Genomic DNA, 17,850 nt, shown 5'->3' on the forward strand with positions numbered 1-17,850 from the left:
CCCTGTACACTAATGCTGGGGGCAGATGTTGGGCCCCCCCCCCTGTACACTAATGCTGGGGGCAGATGTTGGGCCCCCCCCCTGTACACTAATGCTGGGGGCAGATGTTGGGTCCCCCCCCCCCTGTACACTAATGCTGGGGGCAGATGTTGGGCCCCCCCCTGCACACTAATGCTGAGGGCAGATGTTGGGCCCCCCCCTGTACACTAATGCTGGGGGCAGATGTTGGGCCCCCCCCCCCTGTACACTAATGCTGGGGGCAGATGTTGGGCCCCCCCCTGTACACTAATGCTGGGGGCAGATGTTGGGTCCCCCCCCTGTACACTAATGCTGGGGGCAGATGTTGGGTCCCCCCCCCTGTACACTAATGCTGGGGGCAGATGTTGGGTCCCCCCCCCTGTACACTAATGCTGGGGGCAGATGTTGGGTCCCCCCCCCTGTACACTAATGCTGGGGGCAGATGTTGGGCCCCCCCCCCTGTACACTAATGCTGGGGGCAGATGTTGGGTCCCCCCCCTGTACACTAATGCTGGGGGCAGATGTTGGGCCCCCCCCTGTACACTAATGCTGGGGGCAGATGTTGGGTCCCCCCCCCTGTACACTAATGCTGGGGGCAGATGTTGCCCCCCCCTGTACACTAATGCTGGGGGCAGATGTTGCCCCCCCCTGTACACTAATGCTGGGGGCAGATGTTGCCCCCCCCCTGTACACTAATGCTGGGGGCAGATGTTGGGTCCCCCCTGTACACTAATGCTGGGGGCAGATGTTGGGTCCCCCCCTGCACACTAATGCTGGGGGCAGATGTTGCCCCCCCCCTGTACACTAATGCTGGGGGCAGATGTTGGGTCCCCCCCCTGTACACTAATGCTGGGGGCAGATGTTGGGTCCCCCCCCTGTACACTAATGCTGGGGGCAGATGTTGGGTCCCCCCCCTGTACACTAATGCTGGGGGCAGATGTTGGGCCCCCCCCCTGTACACTAATGCTGGGGGCAGATGTTGGCCCCCCCCCTGTACACTAATGCTGGGGGCAGATGTTGGGGCCCCCCCCCCCTGTACACTAATGCTGGGGGCAGATGTTGGGTCCCCCCCCCCCCTGTACACTAATGCTGGGGGCAGATGTTGGGCCCCCCCCCCTGTACACTAATGCTGGGGGCAGATGTTGGGCCTCCCCCCCCTGTACACTAATGCTGGGGGCAGATGTTGGTTCCCCCCCCCCCCTGTACACTAATGCTGGGGGCAGATGTTGGTTCCCCCCCCCCTGTACACTAATGCTGGGGGCAGATGTTGGTTCCCCCCCCCCTGTACACTAATGCTGGGGGCAGATGTTGGGCCCCCCCCCTGCACACTAATGCTGGGGGCAGATGTTGCCCCCCCCCCCCTGTACATTAATGCTGGGGGCAGATGTTGGGTCCCCCCCCCCTGTACACTAATGCTGGGGGCAGATGTTGGGCCCCCCCCCCCCTGTACACTAATGCTGGGGGCAGATGTTGGGCCCCCCCCCCCCTGTACACTAATGCTGGGGGCAGATGTTGGGCCTCCCCCCCTGTACACTAATGCTGGGGGCAGATGTTGGGCCCCCCCCCCGTACACTAATGCTGGGGGCAGATGTTGGGTCCCCCCCCCTGTACACTAATGCTGGGGGCAGATGTTGGGCCCCCCCCCCCCTGTACACTAATGCTGGGGGCAGATGTTGGGTCCCCCCCCCTGCACACTAATGCTGGGGGCAGATGTTGCCCCCCCCCTGCACACTAATGCTGGGGGCAGATGTTGGGTCCCCCCCCTGCACACTAATGCTGGGGGCAGATGTTGCCCCCCCCCCCTGTACACTAATGCTGGGGGCAGATGTTGGGTCCCCCCCCTGTACACTAATGCTGGGGGCAGATGTTGGGTCCCCCCCCTGTACACTAATGCTGGGGGCAGATGTTGGCCCCCCCCCCTGTACACTAATGCTGGGGGCAGATGTTGGGCCCCCCCCCCTGTACACTAATGCTGGGGGCAGATGTTGGGTCCCCCCCCCTGTACACTAATGCTGGGGGCAGATGTTGGGCCCCCCCCTGTACACTAATGCTGGGGGCAGATGTTGGGCCTCCCCCCCTGTACACTAATGCTGGGGGCAGATGTTGGTTCCCCCCCCCCTGTACACTAATGCTGGGGGCAGATGTTGGGCCCCCCCCCTGCACACTAATGCTGGGGGCAGATGTTGCCCCCCCCCCCTGTACACTAATGCTGGGGGCAGATGTTGGGCCTCCCCCCCTGTACATTAATGCTGGGGGCAGATGTTGGGTCCCCCCCCCCCCTGTACACTAATGCTGGGGGCAGATGTTGGGCCTCCCCCCCTGCACACTAATGCTGGGGGCAGATGTTGGGTCCCCCCCCCCCTGCACACTAATGCTGGGGGCAGATGTTGGGCCCCCCCCTGTACACTAATGCTGGGGGCAGATGTTGGGTCCCCCCCCTGTACACTAATGCTGGGGGCAGATGTTGGGTCCCCCCCCTGCACACTAATGCTGGGGGCAGATGTTGCCCCCCCCTGTACACTAATGCTGGGGGCAGATGTTGCCCCCCCCCCTGTACACTAATGCTGGGGGCAGATGTTGGGTCCCCCCCCCTGTACACTAATGCTGGGGGCAGATGTTGGGCCTCCCCCCCCTGTACACTAATGCTGGGGGCAGATGTTGGGTCCCCCCCCTGCACACTAATGCTGGGGGCAGATGTTGCCCCCCCCTGTACACTAATGCTGGGGGCAGATGTTGCCCCCCCCCCTGTACACTAATGCTGGGGGCAGATGTTGGGTCCCCCCCCCTGTACACTAATGCTGGGGGCAGATGTTGGGCCTCCCCCCCCTGTACACTAATGCTGGGGGCAGATGTTGGGTCCCCCCCCCTGTACACTAATGCTGGGGGCAGATGTTGGGTCCCCCCCCCCCTGTACACTAATGCTGGGGGCAGATGTTGGGCCCCCCCCTGCACACTAATGCTGAGGGCAGATGTTGGGCCCCCCCCTGTACACTAATGCTGGGGGCAGATGTTGGGCCCCCCCCCTGTACACTAATGCTGGGGGCAGATGTTGGGCCCCCCCCCTGTACACTAATGCTGGGGGCAGATGTTGGGCCCCCCCCCCTGTACACTAATGCTGGGGGCAGATGTTGGGTCCCCCCCCCCTGTACACTAATGCTGGGGGCAGATGTTGGGTCCCCCCCCCCTGTACACTAATGCTGGGGGCAGATGTTGGGTCCCCCCCCCCTGTACACTAATGCTGGGGGCAGATGTTGGGTCCCCCCCCCCTGTACACTAATGCTGGGGGCAGATGTTGGGTCCCCCCCCTGTACACTAATGCTGGGGGCAGATGTTGGGCCCCCCCCTGTACACTAATGCTGGGGGCAGATGTTGGGTCCCCCCCCTGTACACTAATGCTGGGGGCAGATGTTGCCCCCCCCCTGTACACTAATGCTGGGGGCAGATGTTGCCCCCCCCCCCTGTACACTAATGCTGGGGGCAGATGTTGGGTCCCCCCCCTGCATTCTAATGCTGGGGGCAGATGCAGGCTGCTCTTCCTGCTAATCACTCCCTTATAAGTGTCCTGTTCCCAGCTCTCCCCCCTTGGGACTGCCCAGGACATTAGCAGCAGTGCTTGGGGTTTCTGCCTCTGGTCCTTGGTGCGGCTCGTCCTGTACTATACACCCAGTCATTAGTGTGTCTGCACCAGGGGCCGTGTGCGACCAATGGCAGCCTATGTGCGCCTTTTCCGCCTGCCCTCCATACAGAGCGTGTGATCCGACCTGAGTGAGGATTTTTTTCACTTCCTTTCCACTGCACTGGCCTGGGATCGCTTCCTTGGAGCACACGTAGCTCAGTCAGTAATGGCTCAAGTGTGTGTGTTTTCCCCCCCGGGGAGGGGGCTGGGAGCGTGAGTCGTGTACAGAGTCCGCCTGCTTTCTTCTGCTGATGGGAGGCTGCCGCCTGCATTACTTCCATGCAGCAGACGGGCATTACTAGCTGCGGCGCTCAGTGACGGATAATGCAGCGCGATGAGCCGCCCTCCGCCGCTCCGCTCCGTGCTCGCAGCCGGCTGTGCTCTGCAGCAGGCCACCACCTCCGCTGTGAAGCGACCCTGCGTGTGCTGCCGCCGACCTCCTCCTCCTCCTCCTCACTGCCGCTCACTTTCTGCTTCTAGGGTGGATTCACGCCGTGTACACTCCTGCAGACTCGCTGGTGTTCGGTGGTAACATACTGCACAGCTTTAATATTCCCATGCAACTCCGTGTGTATGAAATAGAAGACCGGACAAGGGTAAGATCACTTTATTACATGGTGTGTGGGGGGCGAGCGCTTCTCACCCCCACCTTACATGACCTCTCTTTCTATCACTTCTCAGCAATGTGTAAGGATTGGGGTCTTGTATGATGCGATGGAATCATCAGCTTTCTCTGGAGGCTCACACTACTGCTCTGTACATGCCCCTCCATAATGCATCCATATAACCTTCTGTGACCTTTCTATAAAGCGGCACATCTGCCTGATACGCCAGGATGGCACCATGATAACTCTGCACAGACTACAAGCTTATTAAGCTGTATGGCTGTAGTGCCGTTTATAGGCCTACCTAAAAAGACGGATTTGCCAGATCAGACATGCAGTCCAATTTAAAGGGATATGAAACTGTCTTCTAAGTTTCAACATACAGCCCAATATTACCCTTGATCCCACCAACATTCAGGTGTTTTTTCACTTATAAGGTCACTGGTTATTAAAAGTGCATACGCCACAAGATTTCTACAACTATTGTTGTAATCCTCTTTAAACATCCATTTCTTTATGTGCGTTTCACAAGTTCTTTGTGTTGTGGTCAGTGCACACAATCTGCCAGTCAGATTATTAGCTATATGCACCTTTACCTACTCTTTAAGCAGCAATGTACAGTATGGCTGGCAAGTAGCTATAGTGTAAGGTTAAAGACAGGAAGTCCAAAAAGATGTCTGTCCCCATGTTACTAACTTATAGGGCCAATGCTGAGGACCTTGGGAAACGGTACTTGCCTGTGTTGCTTACTCAGCATTATACTGAAATTATCCCCATTCTTATCCATTTTCTATCCTCACAGGGCTCAAAATCTAATTTCCCAATTGTAGACACAGACTAGGGTCAGTTTCATAGGAATCACTTAGACACGGGGAAAACATACGAACTCCATTCAGAATTTGTCCTTTACTGGAGTCCTACTCTGGACCATTTTACTTACATGAGTAAAGACTTGTTTCTCTGTGTCAAGGCTTTACGTTTACAGTCCTTATAGCGGATCTGTCTTGGGAATCATGTCCCAGATGCCATGTGGCCATATTCTCATTAGTCGTGACAATTAAAAGGGCCTTTAAAGTAAAAACTTAAAAAATCCTTCATGCATCATCTTCAACAGTGGTGCTCAGTCTTTCTCCCCCATCAATCCCACATCTTTCTGGTTATGTACAATTTAAGGTTCTTGCATTTTAGGTTAGTGCTGAATGACAAATGTTTCTATTGCAGGTATACTCAATTTATTTAAGAAGTTTTTGAAAAAACAATAGCTTGATACTTGGTGAATATAGCAAAAGTTTATAGTGACATTCACTTATTGTGTAGTGATAGCATTACAGGCCTTTGTACTGGCAGAAAATATCAGAAATTGTAAGGCCATGTTATTTAAAATGCCATTGCATTTTTTTAATGCAATTTTTCAAAATTATGATGGTTTCAGTGCAAAAATCACTGCCAAAAAAGAGCGCAAATCATGTGAACATTTGCTAAAGTTGCAAATTGACACCATAGTGCAAAGTATTTGCTGTTTTGCGTCTTCTGGTGAACTAATACAGTTGTCTGTGCTAATTTTCCAAGAGATTGCAGAAAGGTAGCGTATATATGGGCACATACGTCCCAGACTTTATCACCCATCCAACCACGTCAGGTGCCCAAAGCACAGGTAAACACTTTGTAGAGCCCCACCTATCTCGTGCCTGGTGTACATTAACTGCTAGTAAGCAAGATTGGTGGCCTGAAATATGTATGATGTTTTCATTCTCATACAGTTTTACTGTCAATTACTTAATTGTAATGTTCATTACTTGCTTTGCTTTATTCCCATAAGGTGCATGCAAAGTTCCGCTATCCTTTCTATTATGAGATGTGCTGGTATGTCTTGGAGAGATATGTTTGCACCTTAACAAAACGCTGCCACCTTAATAAAGCGTTTCAGAAGGAGTCAATGCTATTTGGTAAGCGCAGTGCATTCTGTTACATAAAAAATGTCTTATTTTGATTTCGGCATATCATATTATATATTGATTGCAAGGGTGCAGTTTACAGCCAATTCTGCAGGTGTGCATACCGGGTCACAGATGTTTGTGATAATTCATCCGAAGTACCGTACATCTTTGTCACACAGTTTCTAATACACCGAAATAGGATCCATGTTTATTGACATTCTCTAAAGGGAATCTGTCACCAGGTTTTTGCCTCTTTAAACTAAGAGCAGAATAATGCCAGGGCAGAGACCAGGATTCCAGCAATGTGTCACTTACTGGGCTGCTTGCTGTAGTTTTGATAAAATCACTTTTATGAGTAGGAGAATATCACAGAGGACTAGTAACGTTACTGCCATGTAGTCCTCCGTATTCCTGAGCTCTGTATAACTCCAAAACCCACCACTGGTGAGCAGCTTTCTGCCTATGCACAGTGTACACAGAAAGCTGCCAATCAGTGGTGTGGGCTGGGTCATACACAGCTCGGCATTCAGAGAACTGGTAGATCAGCAGCAGAGAAAACGGTGGTTTTAGAAAAAATACAGCAAGCTGCCCAGTGACACATTGCTGGAATCAAGGTAACAAGTGACTCAAGCGGGATGGGGAGAAGCCACTGGTGTGCTGCCTCTTGCACATGTGACATAGACCTCAGCTGGCTTTTAAATATACAGTTGAAACCAGAAGTTTACATAGACTATATAAAGACACATATGCATGTTTTTCTCAATATCTCACATGAAATCAGAATAAACCTTTTCATTTTTAGGTCAATTAGGATTACCATAGTTTTTTAATATTTGCCAAATCCCAGAATAATGAGAGCGAGAGAGAATGTTTTAATTCATTTTTACTTACTGTAAAATCAAAAGTTTACATGCATTTCATTAGTATTTGGTACCATTGCCCTTAAACTGAATGACTTGGGTCATAAGTTTGTGATATCCTTCCACAAGCTTCTCACAATAGTTGGTCTGAATTTGGGCCCATTCCTCCTGACAAAACTGGTGTAACTGATCCAGGTTTGTAGGTTGCCTTGCTCACACCTGCCTTTTCAGCTTTGCCAATAAATTTTCAATAGGATTGAGATCAGGGCTTTGTGATGGCCACTCCAAAACATGGACTTTGTTATCCTTAAGCCACTTTGTTACCATTTTGACAGTATGCTTCGGGTCATTGTCCATTTGGAAGACCCATTTACACCCAAGCTTTAACTTCCTGGCTGATGTCTTGAGATGTTGCTTCAGTAGTGCCACATAATCTTCTTTTCTTCTGATGCCATCAATTTTGTGAAGTGCACCAGTCCCTCCTCCAGCAAAACAACCCCACAACATGATGCTCGTTAGGATGGTGTTCTTGGGCTTCCAAGCTTCTCACTTTTTCCTCCAAACGTAACGATCGTCATTATGCCCAAAAAGTTCAATTTTAGTTTCATCAGACCCCAGGACATGTCTGCAAAAATGAAGGTCTTTGTTTCTGTGTGCATTTGCAAATCTTAATCTGTTTTTTTTGTTTCTTTTGGAGTAATGGCTTCTTCCTGCCAGAGTGGCCTTCCAGCCCATGTTGATACAGCACTCCTTTCACTGTTGATATTGACAATCTTACCAGCTTCCGCCATCATCTTCACAAGGTCTTTTGCTTTTTTCCTTGGGTTGATATGCACATGTCGAACCAAAGCACGTTCATCTCTGGTACACAGAACTCGTCTCCTTCCTGAGCGGTATGATGGCTGGACATTCCCGTCTTGTTTGTACAGATGAACAAGGTACCCCCAGGTATCTTGAAATTGTACCCAAGGATGAGCCAGACTTGTGCAAGACCACAGTTCTCTTCCTGATATCTTAGCTCATTTTTTTAGACTTTCCCATGATGCTGCACAAAGAAGCAGTGTGTTTCAGGTGTGCATTAAAATACATCCACAGGGGTGTCTCTAACTCAGATGTTGCCAAAAAAACTTTCCGAAGCTTCCAAACACATGACATAATCATATGGGCAATCCAGAATTGTTAAAAGGCATAGTAATCTTAGTGTGTGTAAACTTTTGACTTTGCAGTAAGTAATAAAAAATGCATTAAACATTCTCTCTCTCTTTCTCATAATTCTGACATTTGGCAAATATTAAAAATTATGGTAATCTTAATTGATCTAAAACCGGAAAGGTTTATTCTGATTTCATGTCAGATATTGAGAAAAAGATGCATATGTGTCTTGCTATATAGTGTATGTAAACTTCTGGTTTCAACTGTAGGAAGACCAAATTCGTCAAACAAATCACATGCTTTAAAGAATGTAGAAAAACCATTGAGAACACAAGTTATTATGTGGTGGCAATGTAGGAGACTGGTGCATCCACAATATTTTAAACATGTAAAAATGACATGCATGACCGGACCAACAATTAAACTAGTGTATGTATATATGTGTGTGTGTGTATATATATATATATATATATATATATATATATATATATATATATATATATATATCTACCTGTAAGGTGTACTATCTCTCTGGGTGGCAAGAGTGCAAAACAAATGATTTATGAATGTACAGTATGTGGCACGTGATGTATGAGTAGACATACAGTACAGACCAAAAGTTTGGACACACCTTCTCATTTAAAGATTTTTCTGTATTTTCATGACTTTGAAAATTGTACATTCACACTGAAGGCATCAAAACTATGAATTAACAAAAAAGTGTGAAACAACTGAAAATATGTCTTATATTCTAGGTTCTTCAAAGTAGCCACCTTTTGCTTTGATGACTGCTTTGCACACTCTTGGCATTCTCTTGATGAGCTTCAAGAGGTAGTCACCGAAAATGGTTTTCACTTCACAGGTGTGCCCTGTCAGGTTTAATAAGTGGGATTTCTTGGCTTATAAATGGGGTTGGGACCATCAGTTGTGTTGTGCAGAAGTCTGGTGGATACACAGCTGATAGTCCTACTGAATAGACTGTTAGAATTTTTATTATGGCAAGAAAAAAAGCAGCTAAGTAAAGAAAAATGAGTGGCCATCATTACTTTAAGAAATGAAGGTCAGTCAGTCCGAAAAATTGGGAAAACTTTGAAAGTGTCCCCAAGTGCAGTTGCAAAAACCATCAAGCGCTACAAAGAAACTGGCTCACATGAGGACCACCCCAGGAAAGGAAGACCAAGAGTCACCTCTGCTTCTGAGGATAAGTTTATCCGCGTCACCAGCCTCAGAAATCGCAGGTTAACAGCAGCTCAGATTAGAGACCAGGTCAATGCCACACAGAGTTCTAGCAGCAGACACATCTCTACAACAACTGTTAAGAGGAGACTTTGTGCAACAGGCCTTCATGGTAAAATAGCTGCTAGGAAACCACTGCCAAGGACAGGCAACAAGCAGAAGAGACTTGTTTGGGCTAAAGAACGCAAGGAATGGACATTAGATCAGTGGAAATCTGTACTTTGGTCTGATGAATCCAAATTTGAGATCTTTGGTTCCAACCAACCGTGTCTTTGTGCGACGCAGAAAAGGTGAACGGATGGACTCTACATGCCTGGTTCCCACCGTGAAGCATGGAGGAGGAGGTGTGATGGTGTGGGGGTGATTTGCTGGTGACACTGTTGTGGATTTATTCAAAATTGAAGGCATACTGAACCAGCATGGCTACCACAGCATCTTGCAGCAGCATCTTGCAGCAGCATGCTATTCCATCCGGTTTGCATTTAGTTGGACCATCATTTATTTTTCAACAGGACAATGACCCCAAACACACCTCCAGGCTGTGTAAGGGCTATTTGACCAAGGAGAGTGATGGGGTGCTACGCCAGATGACCTGGCCTCCACAGTCACCAGACCTGAACGCAATCGAGATGGTTTGGGGTGAGCTGGACCGCAGAGTGAAGGTAAAAGGGCCAACAAGTGCTAAGCATCTCTGGGAACTCCTTCAAGATTGTTGGAAGACCATTTCCAGTGACTACCTCTTGAAGCTCATCAAGAGTGTGCAAAGCAGTCATCAAAGCAAAAGGTGGCTACTTTGAAGAACCTAGAATATAAGACATATTTTCAGTTGTTTCACACTTTTTTGTTAAGTATATAATTCCACATGTGTTAATTCATAGTTTTGATGCCTTCAGTGTGAATGTACAATTTTCATAGTTATGAAAATACAGAAAAATCTTTAAATGAGAAGGTGTTTCCAAACTTTTGGTCTGTACTGTATACCAAGTATGTGATTGCACCTGCTAATAAATGGCAAATGTCTCTATCACATTAAGAGTATTTATGTGCACAAAGTAATATCAGAGAAAATATTCCTCTTTTGAATGATGTGTAGAGGGTGTACGTGTTTAATAGCAACAAAAACTAACGCTGCATAATGAGCATATCACAAATGGTGAATGGTAATTAAAGGTTATAATGCGAATTATAATGGAACAGAATACCTTGAGAGGTCCAGAGAGGGAGTATGGTGCCCACCCCGATGCGCATTTTGGTGAATACCTTCGTCAAAAGGTTTTCTCTGCAGCGTTTCGGTTTAAGACCTGCCTTACTGAGATGACACAGCGGGTGTCGAATTCATGATGCCCTTGGTTTGGGCAGCAGGAATCGGCTGTCAGGTTCACATTAAGTATTGTTGATGTAAATTGAAGGTAAATGCACTTTAATATTGCATATAAACTGTAAGAAACCAATGTCTATTTGTATATCTCAGATTCAGAAAAAAAACACAGTACAGACAGCTTATCTTCAGATTCTTGGTTAGAAATGGAGGAAGAGTCAGGTGATGCCCCTATGCTTGAAGATAAAGATGACCATGGAGACAGAATATCCAAATTATCGGGCGATGAATCCTTAACGCCCAATAGTGCACATTCAGAAGGCAAAGAATCAGTGGAAAAGAGACAAAAAGTTACATTGATGCAATATCTTAAAAGAACTTTGTCAAATGACTCTGCGGAAAGCTCCAAATCAATTGTACACAGTGATTTCCCGAAAACTCCTTCAGGATCTCCATCCACGGAGGCTGCTTCTAGGTGGACACACCTCACAGAGTTTGAACTAAAAGGTTTAAAAGCTCTTGTGGAAAAACTAGAATCTCTTCCTGAAAATAAGAAATGTGTCCCAGAGGGAATTGAAAATCCACATGCACTTTTGGAGGACATGAAGGTTGGTACCCAGCAGTTTTTTTTTTTTATTTATTCTTTTGTTTTTATTTGTGCTTTATTAGAACTGTAAAAAAAAAAAAAAAAAAAAGTATTATTTAGGTGAAGTATTATATTATCGGTGTGTTATCACCAATAATATAGATAGGTGATCATGCAGATTGTTGCTGTCAGACCGCTGGGACTGACCTCCCCTTATTCTAGGAATGTAATTCTAAAAAGTCTATCTTCGGCAGTCCCAAAGACAAACATCGGAGAAAACGTGATTCCAGATGTATGTCCCCACAGATCAGCAAGTTATCGGCTATCCTAATTAGATTACCCGAGTCCGGCAATTCTCCTCCTACCTGCCGGCACCCCCAGCACCTCTTAGGCTATGTGCCGACGTTGCGGACCTGAAGCATATTTTTTACGCTTCTCCTTGGCGGGAAAATCGCATGCGGATATTACATGCGGTTTTCCCGCCAGGTAGAAGCGTTTGTGAGGCGTCTTTGCATGCATTTCCGCATGCGGGTTATCAAGCACTTCTCCAAGCATCACTTGGAAAAGTGCTTGACAACTTGTTCAGAATGGTAAAAAATAAAAAAATAAACTTTATACTCACCTTCTGATGCATTCTCTGCCCCGTCCGGAGGCTTGAGCGGCTCACGCTGTTGTGTGCAGGACCTGCGGTGACGTCATTGAGTCATGTGGTGGGTCACATGACTCAATGACGTGGCAGGTCCTTCAGACAACAGCGCGATGGAGGGAAAACATCAGAAGATAAGTATAAACTTTATTTTATTCTTTTTTTTACAGGTTCTTTGGTACCCAGGTCTGGATGAGAGTCTCCTCTCATCCAGACTTGGGTACCATCCGCACATTGATTCCGCTGCGCTTCCGCAAAATTAATGAACATGCTGCGGATTTTTGACCGCAGCATATACGCTGCGGAAAAATCCGCAGCATGGGCATTGACATTGCGGAATGCCATTGGGGACCATGGGGTGCGGATATACATGCGTTTTTCAAGCGTTTACGCTGCGGAAATTCCGCAGCATATACGCTTGAAAAACGCTACGTGGGCACACAGCCTTACTCTATTGTCCTCATCTGCATGTATATCATATTTAATACTTAGTATTTTATCTTGTACTAGTAGTTATATCTGTGTGTACAATCAAGCTACATGAAGATGTCTATTGGATTTGTAAAAAATTTTCTGGATATTATTATACACTGCTCAAAAAAATAAAGGGAACACTTAAACCACAGAATATAACTCCAAGTAAATCAAACTTCTGTGAAATCAAACTGTCCACTTAGGAAGCAACACTGATTGACAATTTCACATGCTGCTGTGCAAATGGAATAGACAATAGATGGAAATTATTGGCAATTATCAAGACACCCTCAATAAAGGAGTGGTTCTGCAGGTGGGGACCACAGACCACATCTCAGTACCAATGCTTTCTGGCTGATGTTTTGGTCACTTTTGAATGTTGGTTGTGCTTTCACACTCGTGGTAGCATGAGATGGACTCTGCAACCCACAGAAGTTGTTCAGATAGTGCAGCTCATCCAGGATGGCACATCAATGCGAACTGTGGCAAGAAGGTTTGCGGTGTCTGTAAGCATAGTTTCCAGAGGCTGGAGGCGCTACCAGGAGACAGACCAGTACACCAGGAGACGTGGAGGGGGCCGTAGGAGGAGGGCAACAACCCAGCAGCAGGACCACTACCTCCGCCTTTGTGCAAGGAGGCACAGGAGGAGCACTGCCAGAGCCCTGCAAAATGACCTCCAGCAGCCCACAAATGTGCATGTGTCTGCACAAACTGTTAGAAACCAACTCCATGAGGGTGGTATGAGGGCTCGACGTCCACAGATGGGGGTTATTCTCACAGCCCAACACCGTGCCACATTTGCCACAGAACACCAGGATTGGCAAAGTCACCACTGGCGCCCTGTGCTCTTCACAGATGAAAGCAGGTTCACACTGAGCACATGTGACAGATGTGACAGAGTCTGGAGACTCCATGGAGAGCGATCTGCTGCCTGCAACATACATCAGCATGACCGGTTTGGCAGTGGGTCAGTAATGGTGTGAGGTGGCGTTTCTTTGGAGGGCTGCACAGCCCTCCATGTGCTCGCCAGAGGTAGCCTGACTGCCATTAGGTACCGAGATGAGATCCTCAGACCCATAATGAGACCATATGCTGGTGCGGTTGGCCCTGGGTTCCTCCTAATGCATGACAATGCCAGACCTCATGTGGCTGTAGTGTGTCAGCAGTTCCTGCAAGATGAAGGCATTGAAGCTATGGACTGGCCTGCCCGTTCCACAGGCCTTAATCCGATTGAGCACATCTGGGACATCATGTCTCGCTCCATCCACCAACGTCACGTGGCACCACAGACTGTCCAGGAGTTGCTTTTGTCCAGGTCTGGGAGGAGATCCCACAGGAGACCATCCGCAACCTCATCTGGAGCATGCCCAGGCTTTGTAGGGAGGTCATACAGGCCACACACGATACTGAGCCTCATTTTGACTTGTTTTAAGGACATTACATCAAAGTTGGATCAGCCTGTAGTGCTTTTTTCCACTTTAATTTTGGGGGTTACTCCAAACACAGGCCTCCATTTGGTTAATAAATTTGACTTCATTGATGATTTTTGTGTGATTTTGTTGTCAGCACATTCAACTTTGTACAGAACAAAGTATTCAATGAGAATATTTCATTCATTCAGATCTAGGATGTGTTATTTGAGTTTTCCCTTTATTTTTTTGAGCAGTGTACATTGAACATTTTCACTGCTATGCTGATCCCTCATTTAACAAACCGAACAACATTTTTAAGTATTTTTTTTTGAACTTTTCGACTTTATAAACAATTTTAAAGGGGTTGCCCAAGTAGTAAACAGCCCCTTTAAGCCCTTTCCAAGGACGTCAGTAATAGTACGTAGCTGTGCCCTGGGACTTATGCACCAGCTATGTACTATTACACATAATGCGATCGCGCCCGCACACAAGCGGTGCGGGGCGATTGCCGCCGGGTGTCAGCTGATTGTCACAGCTGACACCCGGTGCTATGTGCAGGGAGCGGGTGATAAATAATGCTTTATCATCACACCACCAAACAAAAAATGGAATAACACACGATCAAAAAGACTAATGTAAATAAAAATGGTACCGCTGAAAGTCATCTTATCCTGCAAAAAAACAAGCTGTCATACTGCTCAATCATCTGTAAAATAAAGTTATAGCTCTCAGAATAAAGCTATGCAAAAAAAATTTTTTCTACGAAAGTTTTTATTGTATAAAAGCGCCAAAACATGAAAAAACGATATAAATGTGGTACCGCTGTAAACGTACTGACCCAAAGAATAAAGCTGCCTTATCAATTTTATCACACGCGGAACGCATAAAAAAAAAAACAATTCCAGAATTGCTGTTTTTTTTGTTTATTCTGCATCCCAAAAATCAGAATAGAAAGCAATCAAAAAATGTCACATGCCCGAAAATGGTACCAATAAAAACTTCAACTTGTCCCGCAAGAAACAAGCCGTTACATGACTGTCGGCCAAAATCTGGAAAAATTATAGCTCTCAAAATATGGCAAGGCAAGAACTAGTCTTTGCAAAAAAAAAAAACAAAACATCTTTTAGTGTGTGTGACATCTTTCAATCATAAAAACCCGATATGAATCTGGTATCTCTGTAATCGCACTGACCCGAAGAATAAAATTGTCTAATTACTTAAACCACACGAGGAACGGTGTAAAAAAATAAACTCTAGGGGTAGGGTTGGGTTAGGGGTAGGGTTGGGTTAGGGGTAGGGTTGGGTTAGGGGTAGGGTTGGGTTAGGGGTAGGGTTAGGGTTGGGGGTTAGAGTAGGGTTGGGGTTGGGCTAGGATTTTTTCAAAAGTAAGGAGAAAAAAATGACTATGGCAACTAGTGTTGAGCGCAAGTGCTCGCTACTTGAGTTTGCATCGGGTGCTCTGGTATGCACTGAGTATCGCGGGTGTTCGAGTGACATGCACGAGTCTCTGCCCCATATGCTTCGCGGCCAAAAAAAAAATGTTGCTGGGATCGCCTGCCATGCATGAGCAATCCCCGCATGCTTCTTTTTTGGGTGGCTAACAACTGTGAAACATGCGGGGCGGGGACTCGAACATGTCACTCGAGCAGCCGTGATACATGTTGCATACTCGATGCAAACTCAAGTACCGAGCACTTGCGCTCAAGACTAATGACAACTTATTCAATATGATAACATTAGGTCATAAAATTCTGTGTCGTACCTCTGGATTCAAAATGTACACTATACCCCTTGATAAAATCCTTGAGGGGTCTAGTTTCCAAAATGGAGTCAATTGTGGGGGTTTTCCACTATTTAGGCACATCAGGGGCTCCCGAAATGCGACATGGCGTCCGCTCTTGATCCCAGACAATTTTACGTTCAAAAAGTCACACTGTGCTCCTTCCCTTCTGAATCCTGACGTGCGCCCAAACAGTATATTTTCCTCACATATGGGGTATTGGCGTACTCAGGAAAATTTCACAACCGTTTTTAGGTTCCATTTTCTTCTTACCCTTGTGAAAATAAAAAATTTGGGGCTAAAAGATCATTTTTGTGGAAAAAGTTAGATTTTTTTTTTTTTCTCCCCCCATTTTCACGGCTCCATGTTATAAACGTCTGTGAAGCACCTAGGGGTTCAGGGTGCTCACCACACATCTAGATAAGTTCCCTGAGGAATCTAGTTTCCAAAATGGTGTCACTTGTGGGGGGGTTTCCACTGTTTAGGCACATCAGGGGCTCTCCAAACGCAACATGGCGTCTGCTAATTATTCAAGCAAATTTTACATTCAAAAAGTTAAATGGCGCTCCTTCCCTTCTGAGCCCTGCCGTGCGCCCAAACTGTCCCCCCCCCCCCCCCCCCTGCGTGCTCAGGGGAAATTGCACAACAAATTTTGGGGTCCATTTTTTTCCTGTTATCCCTGCAAAAAATTGGGTCTAAAGTAAGATTTTTGTGAAAAAAAGTTTTAAATGTTCATTGTTTTCTTCCCCATTCCAAAAATTCCTGTGAAGCACCTGAAGGGTTAATAATCTTCTTGAATGTGGTTTTGAGCTCCTTGAGGGGTGCTGTTTTTAGAATGGTGTCACTTTGGGGTATTTTCTGTCATAAAGGCCCCTCAAAGTCACTTCAAATGTGATGGTTTTGCAAATTTTGTTGTAAAAATGAGAAATCGATGGTCAACTTTTAACCCTTTATAGCTCCCTAATTACAAAAAAAAAATTTGGTTCCAAAATTGTGCTGATGTAAAGTAGACATGTGGGAAATGTTATTTATTAACTATTTTGTGTGACATATCTCTCTGATTTAAGGGCATAAAAATTCAAATTTTGAAAATTGCTAAATTTTCACCAAATTTCCAATTTATTTATTTTTTTTCACAAATAAACGCAAGTGATATCGAAGAAATTTTTACCACAAACATGAAGTACAATATGTCACGAAAAAACAGTCTCAGAATCAGGGGGATCCGTTGAAGCGTTCCAGAGTAATTACCTCATAAAGTGACAGTGGTCAGAATTGTAAAAACTGCCCCGGTCATTAACGTACAAACAACCCTCGGGGGTAAAGGGGTTTTCCCACTAACAAAAGTTGATTTTAATCAATAGATCTTGGAATAATAATAAGTTCCACAATTGGATGTGTTTAACTAAAATGTTCCTGTGCTGAGATAATCTTATAAATGTGTCCCTGCTGTGTACTGTGTAATGGCCGTGTCTGACCATGCAGGGACAAGATCTGATTATACCACATCTCCTGTGCAGGAGAGGAAGGAAAAGAGAATATACAGATATTACAGAAGGGGATCACAGCGGATTCTTTCTGTGAAGTAAAGCATTGTTAAAAACACGCAGGGACATGTTTAACCTCACAAAAAGAATCAGCTGTGATGTCAGTATATTGTTTTGCTCCCTCCCCTGCCCAGGAGCTGTGGTATGATCAGACCATGTCCTGCACGGTCAGACACAGCCATTACACAGCAGGGGCACATTTATAAGATTATCTCAGCACAGGAACATTTTAATTTCAACACATCCAATTGTGGAACTTATTATTATTCCAAGATCTATTGATTAATTCAGCTTTTGTTCGTGGGAAAACCCCTTTTAAGGGTTGGTTCACACAACCATTTAAAAAAATTGTTTAAAATATGACTTTATATGCCTTTTTTTTCTGTGCAATGTTTATTTTCTTGTTTTTTTGTTTTGCAGCAGCTATTAACAATTCACAAGATCATTTACATATTTTTTTTTTTTTATCACATGCAGTTTTGGTCAGTGAAAAAAAAACAAAAAACTCATCTGTACTGCCTCATTGAATAACAATGTCCGAGTGCTGTTTTTTTTTTTTTTTTTTCACGGACAGCAACCAGACCAAAATATGGTCGTGTGAGC

The 17,850-nt window shown here is 46.2% G+C and overlaps 1 protein-coding gene across 8 annotated transcripts in view; it reads left to right on the forward strand.

Moving 5' to 3' along the window:
* Positions 1-17,850, forward strand: part of KDM2B (lysine demethylase 2B) — a 195,011-nt gene that overhangs the window by 93,177 nt on the left and 83,984 nt on the right. For all 8 annotated transcript variants that reach the window (XM_073676278.1, XM_073676279.1, XM_073676280.1 and 5 more), the window contains 3 exons: positions 4,175-4,290; positions 6,119-6,245; positions 10,956-11,410. In XM_073676278.1, coding sequence (XP_073532379.1) covers positions 4,175-4,290; positions 6,119-6,245; positions 10,956-11,410 — 698 coding nt within the window. The remainder of the gene's footprint in view (positions 1-4,174; positions 4,291-6,118; positions 6,246-10,955; positions 11,411-17,850) is intronic.

This window comes from Phyllobates terribilis, unplaced genomic scaffold (genome assembly GCF_046119375.1).
Source record: "Phyllobates terribilis strain yellow unplaced genomic scaffold, ASM4611937v1 Scaffold_1__5_contigs__length_1240528914, whole genome shotgun sequence".
NCBI classification, from domain to species: Eukaryota; Metazoa; Chordata; class Amphibia; order Anura; family Dendrobatidae; genus Phyllobates; species Phyllobates terribilis.